Here is a 21,960-nt window from a genome sequence, read left to right on the forward strand (position 1 = left end):
TTGGGATTTAATAATTAATAGTAGTAGTCGTAAATTTCAGAGTCAAGCGTCAAATGTCAAGGTGCCAGAGTTAAAGCTTTAAACGGCAGTACAGTCAAAATTTGAATCTTGGGAGTTTAAAGTCAGGGATCAATATGAGTGTAGAGAAGGGAGCGAATGTGGTGGTGTAGGGTAGGAATAATAAGAAAATGATTAATAGTATGATTAAAAAAAAAAAGAGGACCATTAGGATTTATCGTTTACTGAACAAAATTGAGTTCAGTTTAAAACAGTTTGATACTGATGTTGATGCAATAAAATAAGCGTGAATGGTAGTAGTGTTCGTATATTGATGAAATGTCAAATAGCATTATTTACCACAGTATTGGTGTTCGATTACGGCCTTATCAGAGAAGAAAAGAGAACGAAGCTGTTACGTCAGTCTGTAAACTAACTTTAGTGACGACAGTCGCGTTTCGTGAACTCCGCGTCTGAGCGGAGCGATTAAAAAAAAAAAAATGAAGATTACCACAGCTACCACTTCGGTTTGTAAAGCTGTCGTTCAACTGCTGCTGCCTCCTTTGTCGTTGTTGAATGTCGAACCGCAGTTCGTCCAGAACGTTCACAGCAGCCAGACCAGCCGAACTACCCGACCTCCGGATGATTACTTCCTCCGAGTCCCTCTGTCCTTGTCTGCCTCCTTGGAACGGAAGAGAAGACGGCTCAACATCCGCTTCTTGCATCCGTGCTCGTGCTCCTTCATCATTTCCGGCTGCTTGTGGCCTCGGTGGAATCGTCAACGCATCGCAGGCATCCCTACTGCTACTGTTCTCTGCCTGGATGGTCGGGACACTAGTAGAAAGACTAGTGTTTTCCGTTTCACTTAGCACCATATTGACTGCACTGTTCACGCACTCTATCTGAGCTAGCAGCGTCTCTACAAGCTCGCACACGACCCTACGCGTTTCCTCTAAATTCGCGACCACTGGAATCAGTGATAATCTTTGCCGGTAATGAAGCAATCTCGATTTCGCGCAAGCCATTTGATCGGCGTTTCTACTCTGGGTAGCTAAATCGACCTGATTCCTCAATTCAACAACTGCCCTCTGGCAGACCTCGATGTTCAACTCCGGCGACATTACGTGTTCCGAATTAACATAAATGGTGTCTCTAAGGGTGTCCTCTTGGACAAGGGCTTTTAACTTGACCACCCTAGCTCTTCTAGAGCATGGGGCTAGATTTGAAACATGGCGCAAGGCCAATTCATATTCCATCTCCTCATCATTAAGATGATACAAATCAATTTGTTTATTCATCATTCTTTATTAGGTTTATTAGGATCAAAAAACCAGACAAATGTGGACTTACAGGTTACAAAATTACGATACGATACAAAAATTGAGCGATAATAATAATAACATAACAGTAGGTTTAACTAAATTACTGTTACAATCAAAAACATACTAATATCATCACAAATACAAATGATATTTTATTTTTCCCGAACAAAACTTAAGCGGTTCGTTTTTGTTGGGCGCCATTTATTGAAGAGGCTTTTCCTGGGCGATGCCACATGAATAAAAATGATGGCTACAAAGGATTATGGCAAGACACACCCACTCTTTCCCAAACCAGCGTGTACTCACCGCATTTTCGCCGAATGGATCCCACTGTACGGCACCTCGCCTGCCCGGCATGCGTCCGCCGCCTTTCGACCGAGCGCCGATCGGGTGGCACCTCGTGCCTCTTCCGCTATTCGGCCGCCCTACGCCTGGGGCCGATTGGTGGCGCTGTCGCTGCTGGTCGGCCGCCCTACGCCTGGGGCCGATTGGTGGCGCTGTTGCTGCTGGTCGGCCGCCCTACGCCTGGGGCCGATTGGTGGCGCTGTTGCTGCTGCTTTCCCTTGTGGACCCTCTCTGCCGGAAGACCTCCACTTTTCTTCACGGCAGAGTCCCGGGGCCTCCGAGTTTTGTTGTGCTGCTCGGCGATTCGGAGTGCCGATTGGCAGCACTGCGGGAACTGTGGCCCTACGCCTGTGGCGCCTCCTGGGGTCTGCCAGGGGGCTGCTGGTCTTGGTTGATTCGTGCCTCCGTCCTACACTTGTGGCGCCTCCTGGGGTCTACCAGGGGGCTGCTGATTTTCTTCGGCTCGCCCGAAATTGCCGCACCGGAAGGCAGTTGAGGTGAGGGGAGAAAAAGAGCCCTGAGGAAGCAAAACGTGTCAATGGTTTGTCGGCGTATTCTTTCACGTGATACTTACACACGTGGATGTGTGGCTCTGTCTCGCTCTTCCGACTGATGCCTTTGCCTACCGACGATTTGGATTCGTGGCCTGCCGTGGAGAAGAGCGTTGTTATTCTTTCGGAAAGTTTGCTTTAGAAGTTGGTCGCTTACCTTGCAAGTGTTAGGGTTCGCACCGTCTTCTCACTAGCTCCTTTTGTAGGCGGATTTTGTGGCGAGGAAATGTTGATATTTTTGGCTCCTCGAGACTTCACTTCAGCCGTCTTTACCAGCCGAGATACCGGTTCCGAGCCTCCTTTCTTTGGCCTTCGCCAGACCACGTTTTGGAACGGTTTCCTGACCGATGGGGAAAAGAACTTAAGTTCAAAGTGCTCGGTGCACTACCGGAAAGTTTTTTACCTGCTTTTCCACGGCAAATCCTGGAGCACGCGGTTTGCGTGTTGCTGGATGCTCCAACGGCTCTCCGGATATCCAAAAAGGCACTTTTTGCGGTCCAATTTGGTGCTCGCACACTGCCGCGTCTATTTGCGCCGGCACTTCTATACAAAATGGCGTTTCTTTTTTCCACGTCGAATTTTGACATGTTCGGCTGCACGCTTTATTTGCTTTCCTCACTCTTGGGTGCTCTTAACACAAAATCTCACGCTTGGCACATTTAAACCAATTTTGGTTTAATAATAACAACACGCTGATTTTTACTCAGTATGGGGATGGGTTTTAATGTGTTCATTTTGCCAATCGCTCGTATCGTAAACTATTTTAGGACTAATAACTTAAGTGTAAATTTCAATGCAACAAAACATAGCTGTTGGGTACAACTATGCAAATCAAATAAATAAATTTTAAATAAAACGATTCAAACCAAGCATCCACGTTCATATGAAAAGTCACGTTAATGGTGAGTTCAGCTGAATGGTTTGAACAATTAACCAACGTTTTTCATCAACCGTAAAAATCATCTCGAACGATTACTGTTAACGTCCATACAATTCTGACACCTCAAATTTCTGGATGGCCGCCAGGTGCCAGGTGGTTTTGTCAAAAATCAAGACAACGCGAAGAAAAAAATTAGATTTTTTAAGATACCTAAAAATTTATGGAAATTATATGCAGCTCTTCATAGATTGCATAAACAAAGGCGAAATACAGGTGCTCTATCTGCCCTAATCTATGCAACAGTTGTTTGGCTGGAATACAGCTCATATAGAAAATCACCATTTAACTATATATCATCTGAACCGAAGATTACCATCGGATAAAAACGACTTTTACTTGTTTTATCACAGTTTTGTTCAAAGTTCTCATAGTTCGATTACAAATGCTATTATAATTGAGAATTTTTTTTGAAGTCAAATTTCCAAAAATCAGGACAATTCGAGAGTTTTGAAAAAAAAAGGACGATCTCTCGAAAATCAGGACAAATCCTAATAAATCAGGACACCTGGCACCTCTGATGGCAGCTGTCATGCAGTTTCGAAAGACGAAGAAAAAGAATAAGAAATTGGAGAATTTGATTTTGGTGTTCGGTTTGAAACCAAACAGCAACTCGAACGAATTTTTGATGCTGAATATCAAAAATTCTTGCGAAATTGCTGTTGAATCTGTCTCAATGGACCACAAAGCCGGTGCATCGAAGGGTGGACTAAGCACAACTCAACAGTTAGGCCGAAAAATGCATAATATTTCAGGTGAGTGTGTTTGTTTTTCTATTTTCGCCTGCTTATGGGGTAGCCAAACATCATTTTTCCAATTTCCTTTATGTTTCTGACTGTTTTGTTTTTCATTTCATTTTAGTGTCGCCGAATGCAAGTTTTTTATTCAGCCCGAGTTCCCCGACCGTGGGGGATGCTCCTGCTGGTGTAGCGATTGGCCCTGCAGTGCAGATTTTGGACCAAATGCCAATATCTATGCTCACATCATTCACCATTGAAAATAGATAAGCTACGCAAGGTGAATCATAGAAATAATTAAAAAGATCCTGATAGCAGTAAGTGTAAGTTAAAATGGAAAAATAAAATGTAGATAAAGTGAAATCGAATAACTTTATATGAAATCCGAAAACTCCGAAAAATATTCCCTTTTGGTGCATCCGCCATTAACGGTTCCCATAACCATCAGTACAACGCTGGAAGAACATTTTGTGGAATCGTGATATAACTATTGTTGTAAACGTTCAGTTTCAAGCATACTTTAAGGAAAACTATAACGATAACTGTTGTAAGTTCTAAATATGTTTCCATAAGCGGTTTTGGGACGGTTTCTTAACTGTTTGTATTACAGTTCTTCCATATAAGTGTTTTAACAGTTTTTAACAGTTACATAACCTAACAACATATTTAAAATACAGTCATTTTGGAATTCACGATTCAAGCGATGTTTTTCACAGTTCCAATAATCGTTTGCTTAACTTTTATTTACGCTTCATAAAATCGTCGATAGACTATTTCAGAAATCGTTTGGTTACAATCCATATTTATGCGGGGATCTTAAACTGCAATGACTTGATCATTTTCATGGAAGACTTCGAACTAATTTTCAAGTTTTGCAAATTTGAGTAAGGAAAATCCACTATTTTTTCGAACTTCGATGGTCTATTTCATACAAAAATTACTCAAAAATCCATCTTTTTTCGTACCAATCTTGAAGAGCAAGAATCCTTCTAGAATAACAGGTATTAAAAGTGGAACATTTCCAGCAAATTCTTCAAATTATCAACGAAAACGGCAAATTTCCTAGTAAATTAACAGATTTTTCGTGATTGTGACGTCGCAGTGTGTACTAATACTAAAGCAGGGCTGCCTCGACACTACCTTCTTTAAGGGCATCCGCAGCAATCGCGAGCAAAGTGAAAATGCTCACGAGTTTAATCACTTCCATACCGCACCGGGGTGTAGTGTATAGTATCTATAGCGAAATTATAAGAATAAAACTAACCGATTGCAGCACAAATCTCAGAAATAATTATTTTATAAAAGCGGTAAGTTATCACACAAATATAAATATCTTTTGTTTACCGTGCACCTATTAAAAAAAAAAAAAAAAAAGAATTCGTTTTACTCCTGTCAAACCAATGAGAGTCAGAGATTCCTTTCTCTCTCTGTAGAGTTTGTAGAGATAGTTTTATTCCTAGAGAGAGAGAAACGAGGATTCAGTAAAACACGTTGGATCTTGGATCTTCAGTTTTTTGGACATTTTAGCCGAGTAAAGACGTCGCAGATATAGAGGACACTGGAATGAGCTCTGGACGTAAAACCCGTCACGACACGGGGGTTAGTATGAAGGTGAGCAAAATAGGGCCGTTGCCGTCGGGACCGACAAAATCACCAAATTTGCTCACTAGAAAGGGGCGAGATCAAACATGCACTGAAAAAATTCTACCGTTTTAAGCAGAATTAAACAAACGAACGGAAAGCGGAAACTTTTTTTTTATTTCGCAAAAACTAATTCCATGAAATATTTCCGAAAAGCCCTTCAAGTCCGACGATTGCTTTGTGAAAATTTTGATTGTGCATCCCGTGTAGTAAACATTTTACTGACTTTCACAACCTTGAGTGAAGCTTCAAGGATTTTTCTCGGAGTAATAATAATCGAGACCAGTGCGCTGTGCAGGATTTTTGTATCCAAGCGTATGGGTGGCATTCCATTACTGTCCCTACCAATTCGGCTTTCGAAACGAGGTCTCTCAATAAGTTTGCAACTAATGGGACCCAGTTTTTCGGAACAGCAACTATTTCAGTCAGCACGTTGGTTGGAAAAAGAAGTTAAAGATTTAAGCAGAATTAAACAAACGACGTCGCAGCGTGTGTATGTTTGTTGATATTCATTTTAAGAAAAAATGTGTATGAGATTAAAATTGTGGATGGATTTTTTTTTAATAACCAGTTGAATTCGCAATTTCGTTACATTTTTTCGGGTTTATCAAGGAATTGAACGAAAAAGTGCAATTGCTGGTTCTGATGGTGAGTTATTTATTTTGTATTTTATATTGTTCAGGACTCTCTCACTCAATTTCAGATAAACAAACTCGAAGCATCGTATGTTATGACCAAAAATGATCATGTAACATAAGAAGAGCCGTTTGGTGGACGACTCCGAAAATTCACTCGGTCCGTATTAATTTAAGATTAAGATTTTCTTCAAAAGTTTTCTCAGTGCAATGCTAAATTTAAAAATAATTATGCTACCGCCCGGTGCGCGAAAGAGTGTGTATCCCAAAACCGGTCCGCTGAAATGAGCAAAACCGGGCCGCGTATACTCACTTATTGGTGCGTTTGCTCTAAATGGTCGGGATTCGACCAGACCGAGCTGAACGCCATCAGCATTTTTTCGAGACACTTGAACTTCATGTGCAATTATTTTCAACTAGAAACAAAATCTGTGATGTTAATAAGCTAGAATCAATAGTTTATAATTCAAGGAATTCATTTTATTCATTTCTATTCGGTTTTGCGATCTAAGATATGAATAACTCGAGATTTAGTTTTAGTTATTTTTAAATTTTCTAATGGCGCTCAGTTCGGTCTGGTCGAAGGCAGGCCAAATATTCCTTGGAGAAAAATAACAAAATACCGAAAAATAACAACAAAATGATGAGAATTTCAAATATAAAAAAAACATAAATGACAAAAATGCGAAAAAAAACAACGAAAAAACTTTTATAAATTCCAAAAAAAATTTATACAAAAAGTGACATAGAAAGTAAAACTTGGAAAACATATCATAAATAACCGCGTTAAATAGATATTGCAGAAATAATAAAGATAGCTTATGAAATTTTCAACGACAAGCCAGTGATAAAGAAAAAAACTACTAAATAGAAAATAAATCAAAATGGCCAAAATTAGAATGAATGTCAAAACTGTTAAAATCACAAAAAAATTGAACCGTAAAAATAAAAAATGACAAAATAAACAAAAATTTAAAAAAAATGTAAAAATGACAAAAATTAATAAAAAGTGACAGACATATCAGACAATACTGTCTTGACTGGTGCAACTTTTTTTTATCAGAAACTTTTTCTTTTCAACAATTTTTTGCTAATTGTCTCTTCCTCGGCCGATCTGCTTCTATTTTGCTCTCAGAGAAACTTTTCGACCATCACCATTATCTCACCTTGAAACTAACAAAAATATATTTTTTTCTGCCTTTATTAACATCTTTACAATATTTGTCATTTTTGTCATGTGTGCCTTTTTTGCCATTTTTGTCATTTATATCATGTCAGTATTCTTTTTTCAATTTTATATTTTTTGCCATATTTGTCAATTTGATCACTTTTGTCATTTTTGTGATTTTTGTAGTTTTATGTCATTTTTGTTATTTGTGTCTTTTTTTAATTCTTTGTAGTTTTTGTGATTTATTTCAGTCTTTTGTATTTATTTAATTTATTTTTTTTGTCTTTTTTCATGTAAGTAATTTCTGTTATTTTTTCCATTTTTAGCAAACTCGATTAATTAATTGAATTTATTCATTAATAAATTTATTAACACAGAATGACAAAAATCACTAGAATAACGAAAAAAATCAAACTTACAAAAAATAACAAAAGTTAAAATTTAAAAAACATAAATGACAAAATTAAATCAATAAAAATAAATCTAAAAAAACTTGTTGGCTAAAAAAACCAAAAATATTAATTAACGTGAAATTAAGAGACAGAAAATAACAGAAAGAATTTAAACAAAAATTGTAACTCGAATTGTGAGGAATTGTTCTTTTAGTTCTACACATCGCATAAAATTGTTGAGTTTGCATTTCTCATATTTTTCGCGTGTGCACTCTGTGAACGAATCCGGACCCGTTTTCTGATGAATTATACCACTTTATACCACCCGATGACGATCATTCGACTTTTTTGACAGATTGACGTGGTGAAGTTTTCGGCCACAATCATCGATCATCGAGCCGGAGTGTCAGAATTCATTGAGGATTTTTCAAAACGACGTAACAATTTTAAAAAATATTCATTTATTTGCCTGTTGAAGGTTAATATTTGAAGTTATTAAAAGTTTCACATTTTGAATTGCATATTTTACCTTATAACTATCTCATAGCTATCTTTTTCTCACGAAAACAAAAGATTACCAAAGATAAACGGAAAAAAGGTTTTCGTCCTTTCCAAAAGAAGCCGCTTAATTCTCACCAAATCCAAGAGTGTAAAGTTTTTCATATCGCACTTTGAAAATTTCGATTCTGCTAATTCAACGAAAAGGGAACGGAAAAAAACCTAAAGTGGGTCATCGGGAAGGCACACGGAAATAGCTGGCCCTCGTCGGAAGGTTTTTGGGAATCGGAACAGCTGGCAGCGGTTCTGTTCCGGAGAGTGTTGAGTTTTTTTTTTCTTTCGTCGGTGTCGCTGACTGGTCGACGTCGTCGTCGTCAATTATTCACACATCAACCCCCGACCACCGCCAGCATCGAAAGGGGGAGATTTTAATTTTTCCTTACAATTTTCGTCACCCAAATGGTGGTATCCCACAGATAAGAGGTTGGTGGTATTGAAAATAAGAAAAGAAGGCCATCAGCAAAGGCGAATAGCGGAAGACGAGACGGGACAAAAAAAAAGTTCTGTTGACCAATCATAATGGGTCAATAATCAGGGCCAGTTGTGTTTGATCAGCTTTTTTCTGCCCTTTTGCGTAAGTATTCGAAAAAGCGATTCGCATTGCACACTACTTCTTTTACATGCGGTGTTGACATTGAATGGAAAGTATTTTCCCATTTTAGGAAAGTGTGGAAATTCTCTAAGGCAGGGCAACTCCGGACAAAACTACTAGAAGGGACGTCTTGAATGGAGCAAAGAGACTGCTGCACACCCTTTCGATGCGACTGATAAGCAATTGAGGAGAACGACAGACGTTTAATTAAATTTAGAACACTTTTTTGCTACGTTTGCCGTTTGCTACTGCTGGCCAGTTTTGATTTTGCCCCCGCTTCTTGGAAGGGTTTTGTTTTGCCAGTATTGAAGAAGAAACGATCGTGCTATCGTTAGAAAAGCTGAAGTTGAAAAAATAGCAACAGCAGAATGATGAACGAGGAGACTACCCCTAGCAAGAACGTGGTGACGCAGTTTTTCATAAGGATCTCGCAGGTGCGTTCTAATGATAATTTTTTGTCTGGTCGTTTTGAATAGGTTCTGGCCAGACTCGTTATTTGTCTGGATGGCTAATGAGGCTTAGTTTTTTTTTGAATATCATACTTATTTCGTCCAACTGTGAAAAAAGATTATTGTTTTTGAGCACAACAACCAGAATGGAAAACATTCAATATTAGTAGTCAACTACCTATCACTCCTAAAGGTTTGGTTGAATTTGAAAAAAAAAGTTAGGTGGGATAACTTAGGGCTTTCAATTCAATTGTTTATTTGTTCCGAAAAAATCGGATTTCAAGATCAATTAAGATGAACAGCCGTAGGATCGATCCTCAAAAAAAAAAATTTTAATAGATCGATATTTTGAATTTTATACAAGGGTAACTAGCTCTTGGGACCTTAGGCTAACAACCTACTGCACCTGATAAATCAATCGTTACGAAAACTGAGACAAGAAATAGCCAAATTGGAACTTCGGCAACGACTTTAAGCATGAAAACACGGACTAGAATTGGACCTTGGAATGTTTTGACTCTTGTCCTGCCAGGTAAGCAGGCTCACTAGAGAAGCTAGCCGTCTCAAGCTAGAGATATTGCAACTGAGCGAAGTACGTTGGCCTAACAATGGAGAACACAAGACTTAGTCTGGGAAAGTACTGCTTTACTCTGGCATACGAGAACGCCCTTCTCGGGGAATTGGTTTCCTATTAAGCCCGCAGGCCCATGCGGCCCTCATAAGATGGAAACCGATAAACGAAAGAACAATCGTAGCCAGATTCAGAACACGGGTTAGAAACCTTACTATGGTCCAGTGTTGTGCGCCAACTGACGTTGTAGGAGAAAGAGCAGTTTTACAGTCAATTGAACAGCGAGGTTGAGAAAATTGCGAAGGGTGGCATTCAAATCCACTTAGGCAACTTCAACGCAAAGATTGGCTCCGATAATCAGGACTTTTGCGGCCTGCCATGTTCTAGGACAGATGAGCGAAAACGGAGAGCTGTTTTGTGGCAACAACAACATGGTGATCGACCAATACATAAGGTCACTTGGGTATCCCGAGATGGCCGAACAGAAAATCAAATTGACCACATCTGCATCTACCGAAATTAAAGAAGGAGCCTTCTTGATGTCCGCAACAAACGTAGCGCGACATGGCCTCTGACCATCACCTCGTCCTTGGCGAGATACGACTGGGAGTTGCGCGTGTCCACCGGCGCGAGGAGAAAGCCGGTTGTCGATACGACGTCTGCCGGTTGGAGAATCCAGAGGTGAAAAGGGCATACGTTGAACAGCTTGAACTCCGAACCTCGAAACTACCTACAGACGGAACAGTGGTGTGGAATCAAGAATGCCTTTATCACGACGAGCCATGGTACTCTCGGTAAAGTTTGTGGAAGAAGAAGTGAATGGATGTCGGGTGAAACCTGGAGGATGGTCGGAATTGAGCAGGCATGTACCGGGTTAGCCAAAGCAGCCGCCCTCTTACGATATGCGGAGCTGTTAAAGGCACTTAAACGAGTTCGTAGACGAGATAAGGGAGCCTGGACAAACTCCCTAGCCCAAGAGGGAGAAAGAGCCGCAGCCAATGGAGATATTCGATTACTTTATGACATTTCTCGCCGCCTTGGTGGTGCCGCTGAAAGACCAAGCAGGTCAGCTGTTGACAGATCGAACAGATCAGCTCAAGCGTTGGACTGAGCATTTTGAACAACTCTTCCGAGTCACAAATAGCGATGGCCAACAGAACCCGCAGCTCGAAGCGCCAACAGTAAGTCGCATTAATGGCGTTAACTCGAAAGCGCCCTCGCAGGCTGAAATAGAAGCGGCAATCAAAGTCATAAAATCCAACAAAGCGGCTGGAATCGATTGCATTCCTGCTGAAATGCTCAAAGCCGGCCCTGCCTTGTCAGCACAAATGTTGCACTGTCTTTTCGATGACATTTGGGATACAGCAACATTCCCTGCCAACTTTATGCAGAGTATCCTTGTAAAGATCCCGAAGAAAGGGGACCTGACCGAGTGCGGTAACTGGCGTGGCATAACTTTGATCTGTACAACCCTTAAAGTACTCTGCAAAGTGATCCTGAACACGATCCAGGAGAAAATCGACGCTACACTCCGACGGTCATAAGCTGAATTCCGATCCGGACGAACATGTGTGGACACATCACCTACCTACCTACCTAAAGGTCCGGCGCCAATTGACCGACGCATAGAGCTGAGATAAAAGATCTCCACTGCTGGCGATCCGGAGCCAGCGTCTTCACTTGCTGCCAGCCAGGGTTGGTCGGCTCTTCTCAAACAACAGAGAGCCGGGAGAAACCAACACTGTTTTCAGTTCGGCTTCCGAGTGTAATCCTCTTTCGCTGATCGTGCTCCACTCATTACCCGAGTTTACACGAGCTGTAAGTGACTCGGACGGCAAGTGTGAGAGCATTTGTATTCGAGTGGGAGAAAGAGAATTCTAAACAAAGAGCGCCCTGTGTTTCAGTCATTTAGACTCCCACCACACAACGTAGAAAAAATATAAACAATACCATGCCTACTGCTGTTAGCTGTTTTGATTTTTTTTTCTTGCAAAAGGTAGCGGTCGAAAAAGAGGTGACAGGTGGTTTCATCAAAAAATTAGGACACCGCGAAGAACAAAAACCAGGATTTTTCAGGACCCCAGTAGATTGGTGGAAATGAAATGCAGCTCTTCTTAGATTGCATAAATTAAGGCGAAATAGCGGTGCAGTTATACCGAAAAACACCGTTTAAATATCATCTGAACCGAAGATTACCATTGGTTTAACAGGTTAAACTGTTTTTATTGCAAAACCAATTGCAATTAAGATCAGGACGGCTTCTAGAAAATCAGGACACCGCTGGGAGCTTTGATTCAGAAAGTAGCATCTTTTCTCGTGAACGTACCAAGAATAAACTGAGTTAGAATTCGAGAGTCTCCTCAGCACATTGCGCAACAGATTTTTCCGGAGAAGGGAATTCTCTTCATCAGCGAATATGAATGCTCTCGCTCACTCTTATGTGTTGACAATCTCACTCTTTATTTCAGTGCGATTTATCTCTCCCCGCACCGATTGGGGGAGCAGACGAAAAAAATTGCACTCTCTTTCACTGGACAAGCCGATCTGATGAGTTTTGCCACCCATGCTGCCAGCCAAGGTTTTCGTCAACTGTGCGGATTTCAGCGGCAAGACTATGCCGCCACGAGCTTTTGGGCCTGCCTCTTCTTCGATGCCCATATGGATTCCAGTCAAGCGCCTCTCTGTAAATCTCGTTTTCATCTCTTCGCAGCGTGTGCCCAATCCATCTCCACTTACGTTCCCGAATGATGTGGTCACATCACAACGCTACGAAAAATACTGGAACAAATCAACGAATTCCAGGACTTTCTTCTACTACTGGAAAACATCTGGGCGGCTCTAAGGCGACGAGGAGTCCCAGAGAAACTAGTCCATCTCATCGAAGCACAGAACGAGGCATTTTCGTGCAAGGTCCTGCACGACGGTGTATTGTCTGATTCAATCCCGGTAACTGCTGGAGTGAGACAAGGATGTATCTTGTCACCGCTACTCTTTCTCATCGTAATGGATGAGATCTTGAGTGGATCGATTAACCGAACCGAGGGTTGCCGTGAAATCCTTCGACAATGGAGCAACTGAACGACCTCGACCAGGATGACGATATTGTTTTGCTCGCCCAAAGACAACAAGGCATGCAGAGCAAACTCGACGACCTCCCGAAAGCTCCAAGGCAGCAGATCTTAAAGTCAATGTCGGAAAGACTAAGTCGATGGAAATCAACACAGTAAATCCTTTCAATTTCGTAGTAGCTGGACGACAGGTTGGGAAAGTGGAGTGCTTCCAGTATCTTGGTAGCCTGATTACGCCTGATGGTGGTACCAAAAAAGACATCGAAATCCGGATAACATTTGCGTTTGCGAATCTCCGAAACATCTGGCGCTCACGTCAGATCTCTCTACGAACTAAAATCCGAATCTTCAACTCAAACGTCAAACCCGTATTAGTAAACTTGGTGCACTCTATGCGGTGACGACGCGAAAACTGCTAGTTTTTGTGAATCACTGCCTGCGGAACATCATCCGCGCTTGGTGGCTGGCAATTGGATCTCAAACGTAGAACTTCATCGCCGGTTTCATCAATAGGCGCTAGAAATCGAGATTCGGGAACGTAAGTGGAGATGGATTGGGCACACTGTTGCCGCAACTTTGGCCGTTCCCTTGCCGCAGCAGCAGAATCCAACGAACGTCATCTGTGATGACAGCGATCTGTCACACTCTAGGCCGTAACAACCCAAAACCAAGTTGTTATGCCGCAAAATCGGATGAAACTGGCTCCCGACTATTTTAAGTTCGAGGAGGTTTTCCCAAACTTGAGAATCAATGCCATTTTTGCAACTTAATTTTGGGGCATGTCATGCGGCAGGGATTTTTTTTTGGGATTTTTTCATTTGTTGAACCAAATATGAAAAGGGATTATAAATATTTAATAAAGACAATATTTTTGTTCATTTTTCCTTTTTATTTTATTTTCCAAAATACTTTTTCACAATTTTACCGATCTCGGCGAAGGTTTCCGAATATGGCATTTTAGAAACCCGAGCCTCATTTATCCCGGAGCAATACGGGCAGGACTTACAGAGTGCTTTTGGCAACATAATGAACGGAACTTATAGCGTAAAATAAAAATTGAACATAAAATTGATGAGTCTGACCTGCACGATGCACCCGGAAGGAAAACCAAGCTGCAATCGTCACTGGAATTGAATACCCATTGGATAGTATCCACGGCTACGATTGGTGTACCGAATTCAAGTCATTCTGAAAACTCCCGGCGATTGGCACCGTTTATGAAGAAACGTCACGTGTCCAATTTTGAGACCACTACAATGAGAGCTCCCATTTCCAGTAGGTCGTGAATGGCAAATGCTGTGATTGTTCCAGATCATCCGCTTCTTCCAGTTTCCTGTTGGTTTTTCTTCTTTCCGGAAACTCGCTGGGGTCATGATGCAAATAGCTTCTGAAGAAGGCACAATTGATGGATCAACGTTTTCTGGAAAACTACAAATTAGAATTAGTTAAGCATAATAAATTTTTATCGAATTAAAATCATTTTACCAGAACATTGTTTTCGATGCGATTGACTTTTTTTGGTTACAAAACGGAACTATAACTGAAAAAAAGGGAAATTTTTTTGGGGTGATCAGTTCGAGCTTCGAACTTTAATTTTGGTGTATTGACAGCAGCCCAAAATCAAGAAAGCCAGTCGAACTTTATTTTGATGCGCTGGCGTTCTCATTTTTGGGTTGTTTTGATTCTGAGTGCAGGAGATGATGTCATCGTGACTGGCGAACTTGAAGATTAACTCCACGCGATTGAGGAAGTGCATTGATTCGATCAGACAGTGAAATAATTAATATTGTATCGCTTTAGTTTATCAATCGTTTATTGATTTTGCTTGCTATCGTGAGTATTCTACCATTAAAAATATAAATTTATCCTAAAGTAATTGCTATCACAGGGACATAATTCCGAGCTTTGAAGGAGCCAATTAAGGTCGCCGTATTAACACTTAGTTTCTGCATTATCATTGGATAATTATTTCCGATTGTGAGTATTCACACCTTTTCTATTAAATCCATATATTTAAATGGTTCATTTCAAATGTACGCAGGCAGAAATCATTCCATAAAATTGGAAATTAAAATACTGTTGAGGAGAAGCAAGATTGAGGTTAGCCAATGTGAGTAAAACATTGTATTTCAAAGCATTTCATTTTTTATAATTAAAAATATAGTTTTAGCTGTACCACATCATCATCGGGTTTGCTAAAAAATCCTCCGAAAATCTCGCCTCATCACAGCTAGAAATCGAGATTCGGGAACGTAAGTGGAGATGGATTGGGCACACGCTGCGAAGAGATGAAAACGAAATTTGCAGAAAGACGCCTGACTGGAATCCAGATGGACATCGAAGAAGAGACAGGCTCAGAAGCTCGTGGCGGCGTAGTCTAGCCGCTGAAATTCGCACAGTTGACAAGAACCTTGGCTGGCAGCAAGTGGAGACGCTGGCTCCGGATCGCTAGCAGTGGAGATCTTTTATCTCAGCCCTATGCAGGAATTGCAGGAATGCAATCGATTCCAACTCACCATTGGTAGTCGTTATGACCCGCCAAGGTTAGACGTTATGGTGGATGATTTAGTCGAGGTCCTCACGCGTGGGCCGAGGAATTGGGTAGTCGGTTACAAACTACAAAGAGCAAAGTCTGCTAGAAGGACTGGCAAGACTGAACGTTATCTAACGTAGTCAAGCATCGACGAAACCTTCCACTGAGGGTCAATCACGGACACATTTCACAACATGGTTTAAGCAAAAATTATCCATTACAAGATTCGGAACTCTAGCGAAAGTCGACGGACAAAATCGAAAAGCGCCACCATCAAATGCTGCGGCAGAAATGCAACTAATTAGTAAAACACGCTAAGGAAAAAAACCAATTTATAGTACACGGTCGGAAATAACTAGCAGTTTGAGGGTTCATCTGCACGACAAACACACTGAGGTCTTTCTCTACGTGGTCTTGGCTCTCCAGAATTAGCACGGGTTTTCGGTATCAGAGTCTTCAATCGCTATTCAAAGCTTTTTCTTCCTTAGGGGCTGTTCAGATACCACTTGGAAAGAAAAATGAGATTTTAGACCCTCTCCTATCCCTCCGTAGACAAGTGTGGAAATTTGGCAAATCACAATCCCCGTCTCCGGATGTTCACGTGGACAGATTTGAATTTTTTTTTCAAATCTAATTTGATAGTACTTTACACTACTTTTTCCTTTTTGTTATTGAAATGGCTGATTTGGAAAAAACGAAATAGCACTTCCTGATATAAAATAATTTTGAAAGTTTTGAATTTCTTATTTATCATATTTACCACATGCTTTCAAGTGGCTACTACTTGTTTAAACTTAAACTGGGAAGCTTTGCAATTTTAAGATTTTGATTTAAACCTTTTAATAAAACTAAATAAAATTTATCAGCATTTGAATGAATTAAACTAAATTAAATTAAAACCTTGGGAAAAAATTCTGTTATATATCAAAAATCAGCAATCCAATCAAAATAAATATTGATCACGTCATCAAAACCCTGAATCGCAATACCCTCAGCCCTGTTCCGTGGAATTTGGAATCAATAATCAGGCTCAACGAGATATGCCATACAAATTAGTTATCTGTTTTAATTGAAGATTTTTTTTTATTGAGGAATCTGAATGCCCAAAAACGAGTGAGGTTCTCAATTAAATTGAGTAAGTGGCATAGCTTTTCTTCAAAAATTGGTGAAAGTATGTCAGAGTGCATTTTCAAATGTATTTCAAAAATGAACAAAAGCATATTAGAGTACATTTTAAACCCCCCGGAACTAGGGGTACAAGTGAAAAATTCAATTATCGTGATATGTTGACCTTTTCTGTCAGTAGATGGTGTTAAGGTTCGTTAAAAGATTGTCCGTTGGCATTTATATGCAAAATTTCAAGAGCTAGGTATCTTTGAATATATTATTTTTGGTTTAAGCCTGCGGCCTCATAACCGCATTTCTGATTGTAATAGTCAATTTACCACTAGTCTAATCAACCTTCCTTCCTCGATTCGATTCCAGCTCTACCAGCTGCAGCTGGACCGTTGGACGCCGCACACCAAGCTGCGATGGGCCGGCGCGATCGTGCTGGTGCTCGCGTTCCTGCTGCGGGTGTTCACCAAACAGGGCTGGTACATCGTGACCTACGCGCTCGGTATCTACCATCTGAACCTGTTCATTGCGTTCCTTACCCCGAAGATCGATCCGGCGTTGGATTTAGACGGTGAGTATTATTGGTTTATGAGCTTGAAAAAAAAAGATTGTTTTAACGAAATTTTTTATTGATAGACGACCAAGGGCCGGAGTTGCCGACCAAGGCGAACGAAGAGTTCCGACCGTTCATTCGTCGATTGCCGGAGTTCAAATTTTGGTACGCCGTCAGCAAAAGTACCGTCATCGGCATCATCTGCACCTGCTTCGACTTTTTCAACGTGCCGGTATTCTGGCCCATCCTGGTCATGTACTTCATCACGCTGTTCTGTATCACCATGAAGCGGCAGATCAAGGTGAGAGGTTCGAGTTTTAGGAAGCCAGAACGTTTGTTATAATCGTTTTTTTTTTACATTTTGCAGCACATGATCAAGTATCGGTATCTGCCGTTCACCCACAGTAAGCCCCGCTACCAGGCGGTGCCCACGGAAAAGTGACAATTAAAAGCACAAACCTTGCCAGCAACGCCCTCGTCAGTTTCTACTTCGACCACAACACCGGTTCCGGCTGCTGCTGCCGCCACCTCTGCGCTGTCCCCAGCAGTGCCGGAAGTGAAGCCTGCTTCCGCGGCCTCGTCGTCGTCCTCCGTTGTGGTACCACTGATTTCCACCGTTTAGAGCGGAAATTATCAACAACAGCAACAACAACAACAACAACAACAAACCTTAACAACAACCCATACAACTAGCAACAGATACCAACCAGATAGTAAGAGAGAAAGAAGGATAGAGAGAGAGAGTATGAAAACCAATCACCGGTGCTGAATTTGATGGATTTTTGGGTGTGGTTCCCGAATTCGGAAACCAGTGACGCCTGGAGTTTCCTCCGTTTTGAGAACAGTTTCTCAGTTTATCTTTTTGAGTAGTTGCTTGTGTGATTTTTGTTTTGTTGTAGACAGTATTGTTCCACTGACGAATTGAGACGTTACAATGAACGAGTGTTTTGTTTCAGTTTGAATTCGATTTCAACTCCCAAAGAAACAAAACGCCCGATGGCAATGATTTGTGCTTACGTCGTTATTTTCTCTACAGTAATAGAGTAATTTCTTTTGTTTTTATGCCCCAACTTTCACGAGAACAAATTTTTGGAAAGGAAAAAGGCGTTATCGAAATCTGAACGGTTTAGTTCTTTAAAATATTGCAAAGATTACACAATATATGGTAGATGTTCTAAAAATAAACTTCTTCACCCGTCAACAGTTTTCTTGTACAAACACTCACTTTGGGGTTCACATTAGTTCGAAGCACCCTTCTCGTGTATCTCCTATCAATTTCGGCGAATTTAAAATTTAGCCTTCCTAGGGCATGCAAAACGATTCTTTCAGAAATTCTACAATGTATTTATATACATAAAGTAAACAAATAGGTGAATGTGTTGAGTTAGTTTTAATTCGATTATACTGAATAGTCTTGTTTATACCATGTAAGTCTTTCATTTCCCCCGGAAAATTTTATTAGATGTTCCAGCAAAATTCGGTTAAACTACACAGAAAATTTTACGTTCACGGTTATCAGTTACTGTATCCCACTGTGCAAAGTTATCTGTTGGTACACTATTTATAGAAATAAAAAAAAATCCTAATAAGGGTAACACCCCATTTCAAGCAACAGAATTCCGAAGTTAAAGTGAAGCCAGAAATTCAGCAATTTTTTACAGAAAAAAAAAAGTTTAAGTAGCGAGCAACCAGTAATCAGTGTATTTTGCATTGTGTAGAATAAGTTACTTCCTATATTGAGAATACTTTGGCGCGTCCATCGAGAAAGGAAAGTTTTTTTTTTCAAGGTTTATCGCGCATCAGATGTGTATCGAAGAACTCGTAACGGGCACGCTGCAACGCGGTTGTGTTGTGCAAGCGAATTTTTTTGGTACTCGACAAGCGGAATGGAAAGATCAGAAAAAGGGAAAGCATATTACCGAATTACACACATCTTTTAGACAAAATATTAAGCAAAGAAAAAGAAAACAAAAAAAAAGTCGAGCAGCAAAAATTAAGATGAGCGAAATCGAGTGGATTAAAAAAAACAGGTAAAAGTGTGTGGTATAGGATTAAAACCATCTTATTGTACTATGGAAGCAAAAACCATCATGGATAACCAAATAAATTTAAACCGAAATCAAATATGTTGTGTCGAAGAGTTTTTTTTTTGTTAATTTTAAAGGAAAGTTTCACGAAATGTGCAAAAGCGGAAATTAGAAATCAATACTAATGTTATGAAAACGCTTGGTACATATTTGTACCTGAAAATAATCACATTTTCGTAGGTGATGGAAATAATAAGAGAAACATGAGGTATCAAAGAACGAAGGAACATAAGCCATAAATATCATAATTTTTTCGAAAAAGATACAACGGCTCACCGGCAGGACTTGAATCTGCAATCTCTGCTTCAGTACAACGGCACGTTAATATGATTAAATCGGCCATCGAGCTCTGCCGATCAACTGCTGGACCTTCTATCGAATGGGATTTAGTGAGGCGCATCTACACTGTAGCAGAGACTACCATAGTGCCAAACTTCTCCAAGGACCACCTTGTATATCAAAGCAGCTACACACAAAAATCACGTTTAAATAAAAAGGACGTTTCTTTCGACTGATTGGACAACTGGATGTATAACAATAATATTATATTACTTCCCACTGAACCTCACATCATCTAAACGAGCCAAACTAGCCACAACTCTCTCCACGATAGTACTCACCTCGGCCATTGCTCCCAGTCCGGTATCGCCACACATCAGCGTCTTGGCGATGCAAGGCACCTCCTGCATACCCCAGGACTTGAGCACCTCAATCTGGGGCCCGGTAATGGGATGCTCCCACATGCGGGTGTTCATCGCCGGACAGAAGAGCATCGGCTTTCCGAAATCCCATGCCCTGGCTGTACAAAGCAACAGATTATCGCACAGCCCTTGAGCGATCTTAGCCAGACTGTTCGCATCCAGCGGAGCCAATACCATAACGTCGGCCCACTTCCCTAGCTCGATATGCAGCACCGGATCACCCCGGCCCTGCCATTCCTCCCACTCGTCTTTGTCCCGATAGATTTGCACTTCCTTGAGGATGTCTTCAGCTTTGAAAAAATGCAGCGCATGTTCAGTCACAATCACTTTGATATCTAGGTCACTTCGAGCTTCCTTAAGTTTTTCTATTAGAACCGGAAGCTTAATGGTTGCCACACTTCCGGTACAACCGATTAAAACGTTTCGTTTAGGCATTGTTTTTGTTTATAATAAAGTTCAAATTTTCAAAAGAAACTACATTAATTTCCCTTCCCTGTTGAACTAGTTTCATCTGCGCTGAACCCAAGTTTCGAGAGATCTTCTTTGGCCATCAAATTGTGGTCCATGCGACACTGCAGGTAGGCTTTCGACTCCTGTCGGCAGGCTGAGTTGTCGTCGTTGTTCTGGCGCAGGCAACGCATGTAGTAGAGCATCAGTTTCTTGCACTGACCCTCGTGGTCCAGGGGGAAACTTCCTTTTTCCGGCGCTGTCGGGATGAACTTCTTTTGACCGAAGGTCATAGACGTCATAGTTTCGCCGGGTGGGATTGAATCTGGAAAAATGGCATTCGATTAGTTTTCTTAGGTTTTTCTTTAACTTGTTGATAAGTTTGAAGTAATTGAAATCGAACACGAATGTCAGAGAAAATGGTAAACTGCCCATATTTAAATACAAAAAAACTAAAATATTAGTTAATTGTAATTCTATAGAAAGAATTTTGACTACCAGTCTTCAGTATTCTGAAGGCTAAGTCACAAGTTATTTAAAAAAAATCTACAAAACATTCCACTAATGAACAATGAAATCTGAACTGTTCTGAATATTGAGAATCTTTAAAACTTCTAAAAATTGTGTTTATTTAAATTTACTAAAATTTGGTGCTACGGGAGAAACATATTCAAAAAGATTTCTAACATATTTTCATTTTCAGTTCAACTACCAACCAACAAGCAAATTTCCCATTTTAACGTTTACTAAAAGCGTGGATTAATTCTAACAAAATTTTTGAATATATTTCTTGAACAAGAATAATTCTGATGGTTAATTATTAATATCTTTAGAATTTTATTTTTTATTTTGTGATAATTTTGAAGATTTTCAAAATCTTTCAGTCGGTAGTGTATACGTAATTGTAGGCCGGATTTAAGACATTCCTCGGCATTATGTAAACAATTTTATAACTACAAAATGCTACTTCAGTATACGAAGTAATTGTGAGCAAAATATCAGCTTACCCGTAGAATACGACGCAACAGATCTGGTTTGAAACTATTGTTAAAAAACAAAATTTTAAATTTTAAGCACTATCGAGAAAACATTCACGGGCACAAAATGCGAATTTCCCTTTTTGTTCCCTTTTTGTGTTTTCAAAACATTCAAACAAAAATTCTGTACACTGAAACAAATTTGTTTTTCATTTTCTTGTGACTTGTTACACACACAATTAACAATATCAGTAGACCCCTTTCTTGCATAATTTTCATTGCAACTAAAGAAAGAAAATAAAAGCGATTAAAAAAAACGACAAACTGAAAACCTACAAAAATTTCAAAAATAAGAATAAAAAATTTAACAAGCAAAAGCAAAAACAAAAAGGTTGACTTCAGAATAAAAAGCCTCTTTACAATAAATAGAACAAAACAAAAATAACATGATATTGTTTATACAAAATCTTCAAAGGTTAAAAAATTTTCAAAATTACAAAAACTATAAAAATGTTAATAATGGCAAAAATTTTTGTCATTTTGATATGTTTTAAATTTTTTGTTTAGTTTTTAAATATCGTCA

The 21,960-nt window shown here is 40.0% G+C and overlaps 4 protein-coding genes across 5 annotated transcripts; 1 reads left to right on the forward strand and 3 right to left on the reverse strand.

Annotated features, from left to right (window-relative positions):
• Nucleotides 1-519: 519 nt before the first annotated feature.
• On the reverse strand, nucleotides 520-2,949 carry LOC129743374 (uncharacterized). The gene is made up of 5 exons (XM_055735363.1): nucleotides 2,919-2,949; nucleotides 2,623-2,845; nucleotides 2,373-2,555; nucleotides 2,239-2,310; nucleotides 520-2,181 (listed from the first exon to the last, which is right to left on the reverse strand). Exons 1-5 carry the CDS (start codon nucleotides 2,947-2,949, stop codon nucleotides 2,007-2,009), a joined length of 684 nt encoding a protein of 227 aa, XP_055591338.1. The 3' UTR covers nucleotides 520-2,006.
• A 5,388-nt stretch (nucleotides 2,950-8,337) lies between these two features.
• On the forward strand, nucleotides 8,338-19,289 carry LOC129749268 (protein RER1). 2 transcript variants are annotated; one of them, XM_055744210.1, is made up of 5 exons: nucleotides 8,338-8,857; nucleotides 8,930-9,309; nucleotides 16,982-17,183; nucleotides 17,249-17,466; nucleotides 17,533-19,289. In XM_055744210.1, exons 2-5 carry the CDS (start codon nucleotides 9,244-9,246, stop codon nucleotides 17,605-17,607), a joined length of 561 nt encoding a protein of 186 aa, XP_055600185.1. In that variant the 5' UTR covers nucleotides 8,338-8,857; nucleotides 8,930-9,243; the 3' UTR covers nucleotides 17,608-19,289. The 2 variants fall into 2 exon arrangements, with proteins under 2 accessions (XP_055600185.1, XP_055600184.1); XM_055744209.1 differs by having other exon boundaries at nucleotides 8,946-9,309.
• Nucleotides 19,290-19,782: 493 nt separating this feature from the next.
• LOC129749267 (phosphopantothenoylcysteine decarboxylase) lies at nucleotides 19,783-20,388 on the reverse strand. The gene has a single exon (XM_055744208.1). It carries the CDS (start codon nucleotides 20,386-20,388, stop codon nucleotides 19,801-19,803), a length of 588 nt encoding a protein of 195 aa, XP_055600183.1. The 3' UTR covers nucleotides 19,783-19,800.
• A 44-nt stretch (nucleotides 20,389-20,432) lies between these two features.
• Nucleotides 20,433-21,560, reverse strand: LOC129749272 (cytochrome c oxidase assembly protein COX19). Its single transcript, XM_055744213.1, has 2 exons — nucleotides 21,408-21,560; nucleotides 20,433-20,725 (listed from the first exon to the last, which is right to left on the reverse strand). The coding sequence occupies exon 2, from the start codon at nucleotides 20,700-20,702 to the stop codon at nucleotides 20,433-20,435; it is 270 nt and encodes an 89-aa protein (XP_055600188.1). The 5' UTR covers nucleotides 20,703-20,725; nucleotides 21,408-21,560.
• Between the last annotated feature and the right edge of the window lie 400 nt (nucleotides 21,561-21,960).

Source organism: Uranotaenia lowii, chromosome 2 (assembly GCF_029784155.1).
Source record: "Uranotaenia lowii strain MFRU-FL chromosome 2, ASM2978415v1, whole genome shotgun sequence".
Classification (NCBI taxonomy): Eukaryota; Metazoa; Arthropoda; class Insecta; order Diptera; family Culicidae; genus Uranotaenia; species Uranotaenia lowii.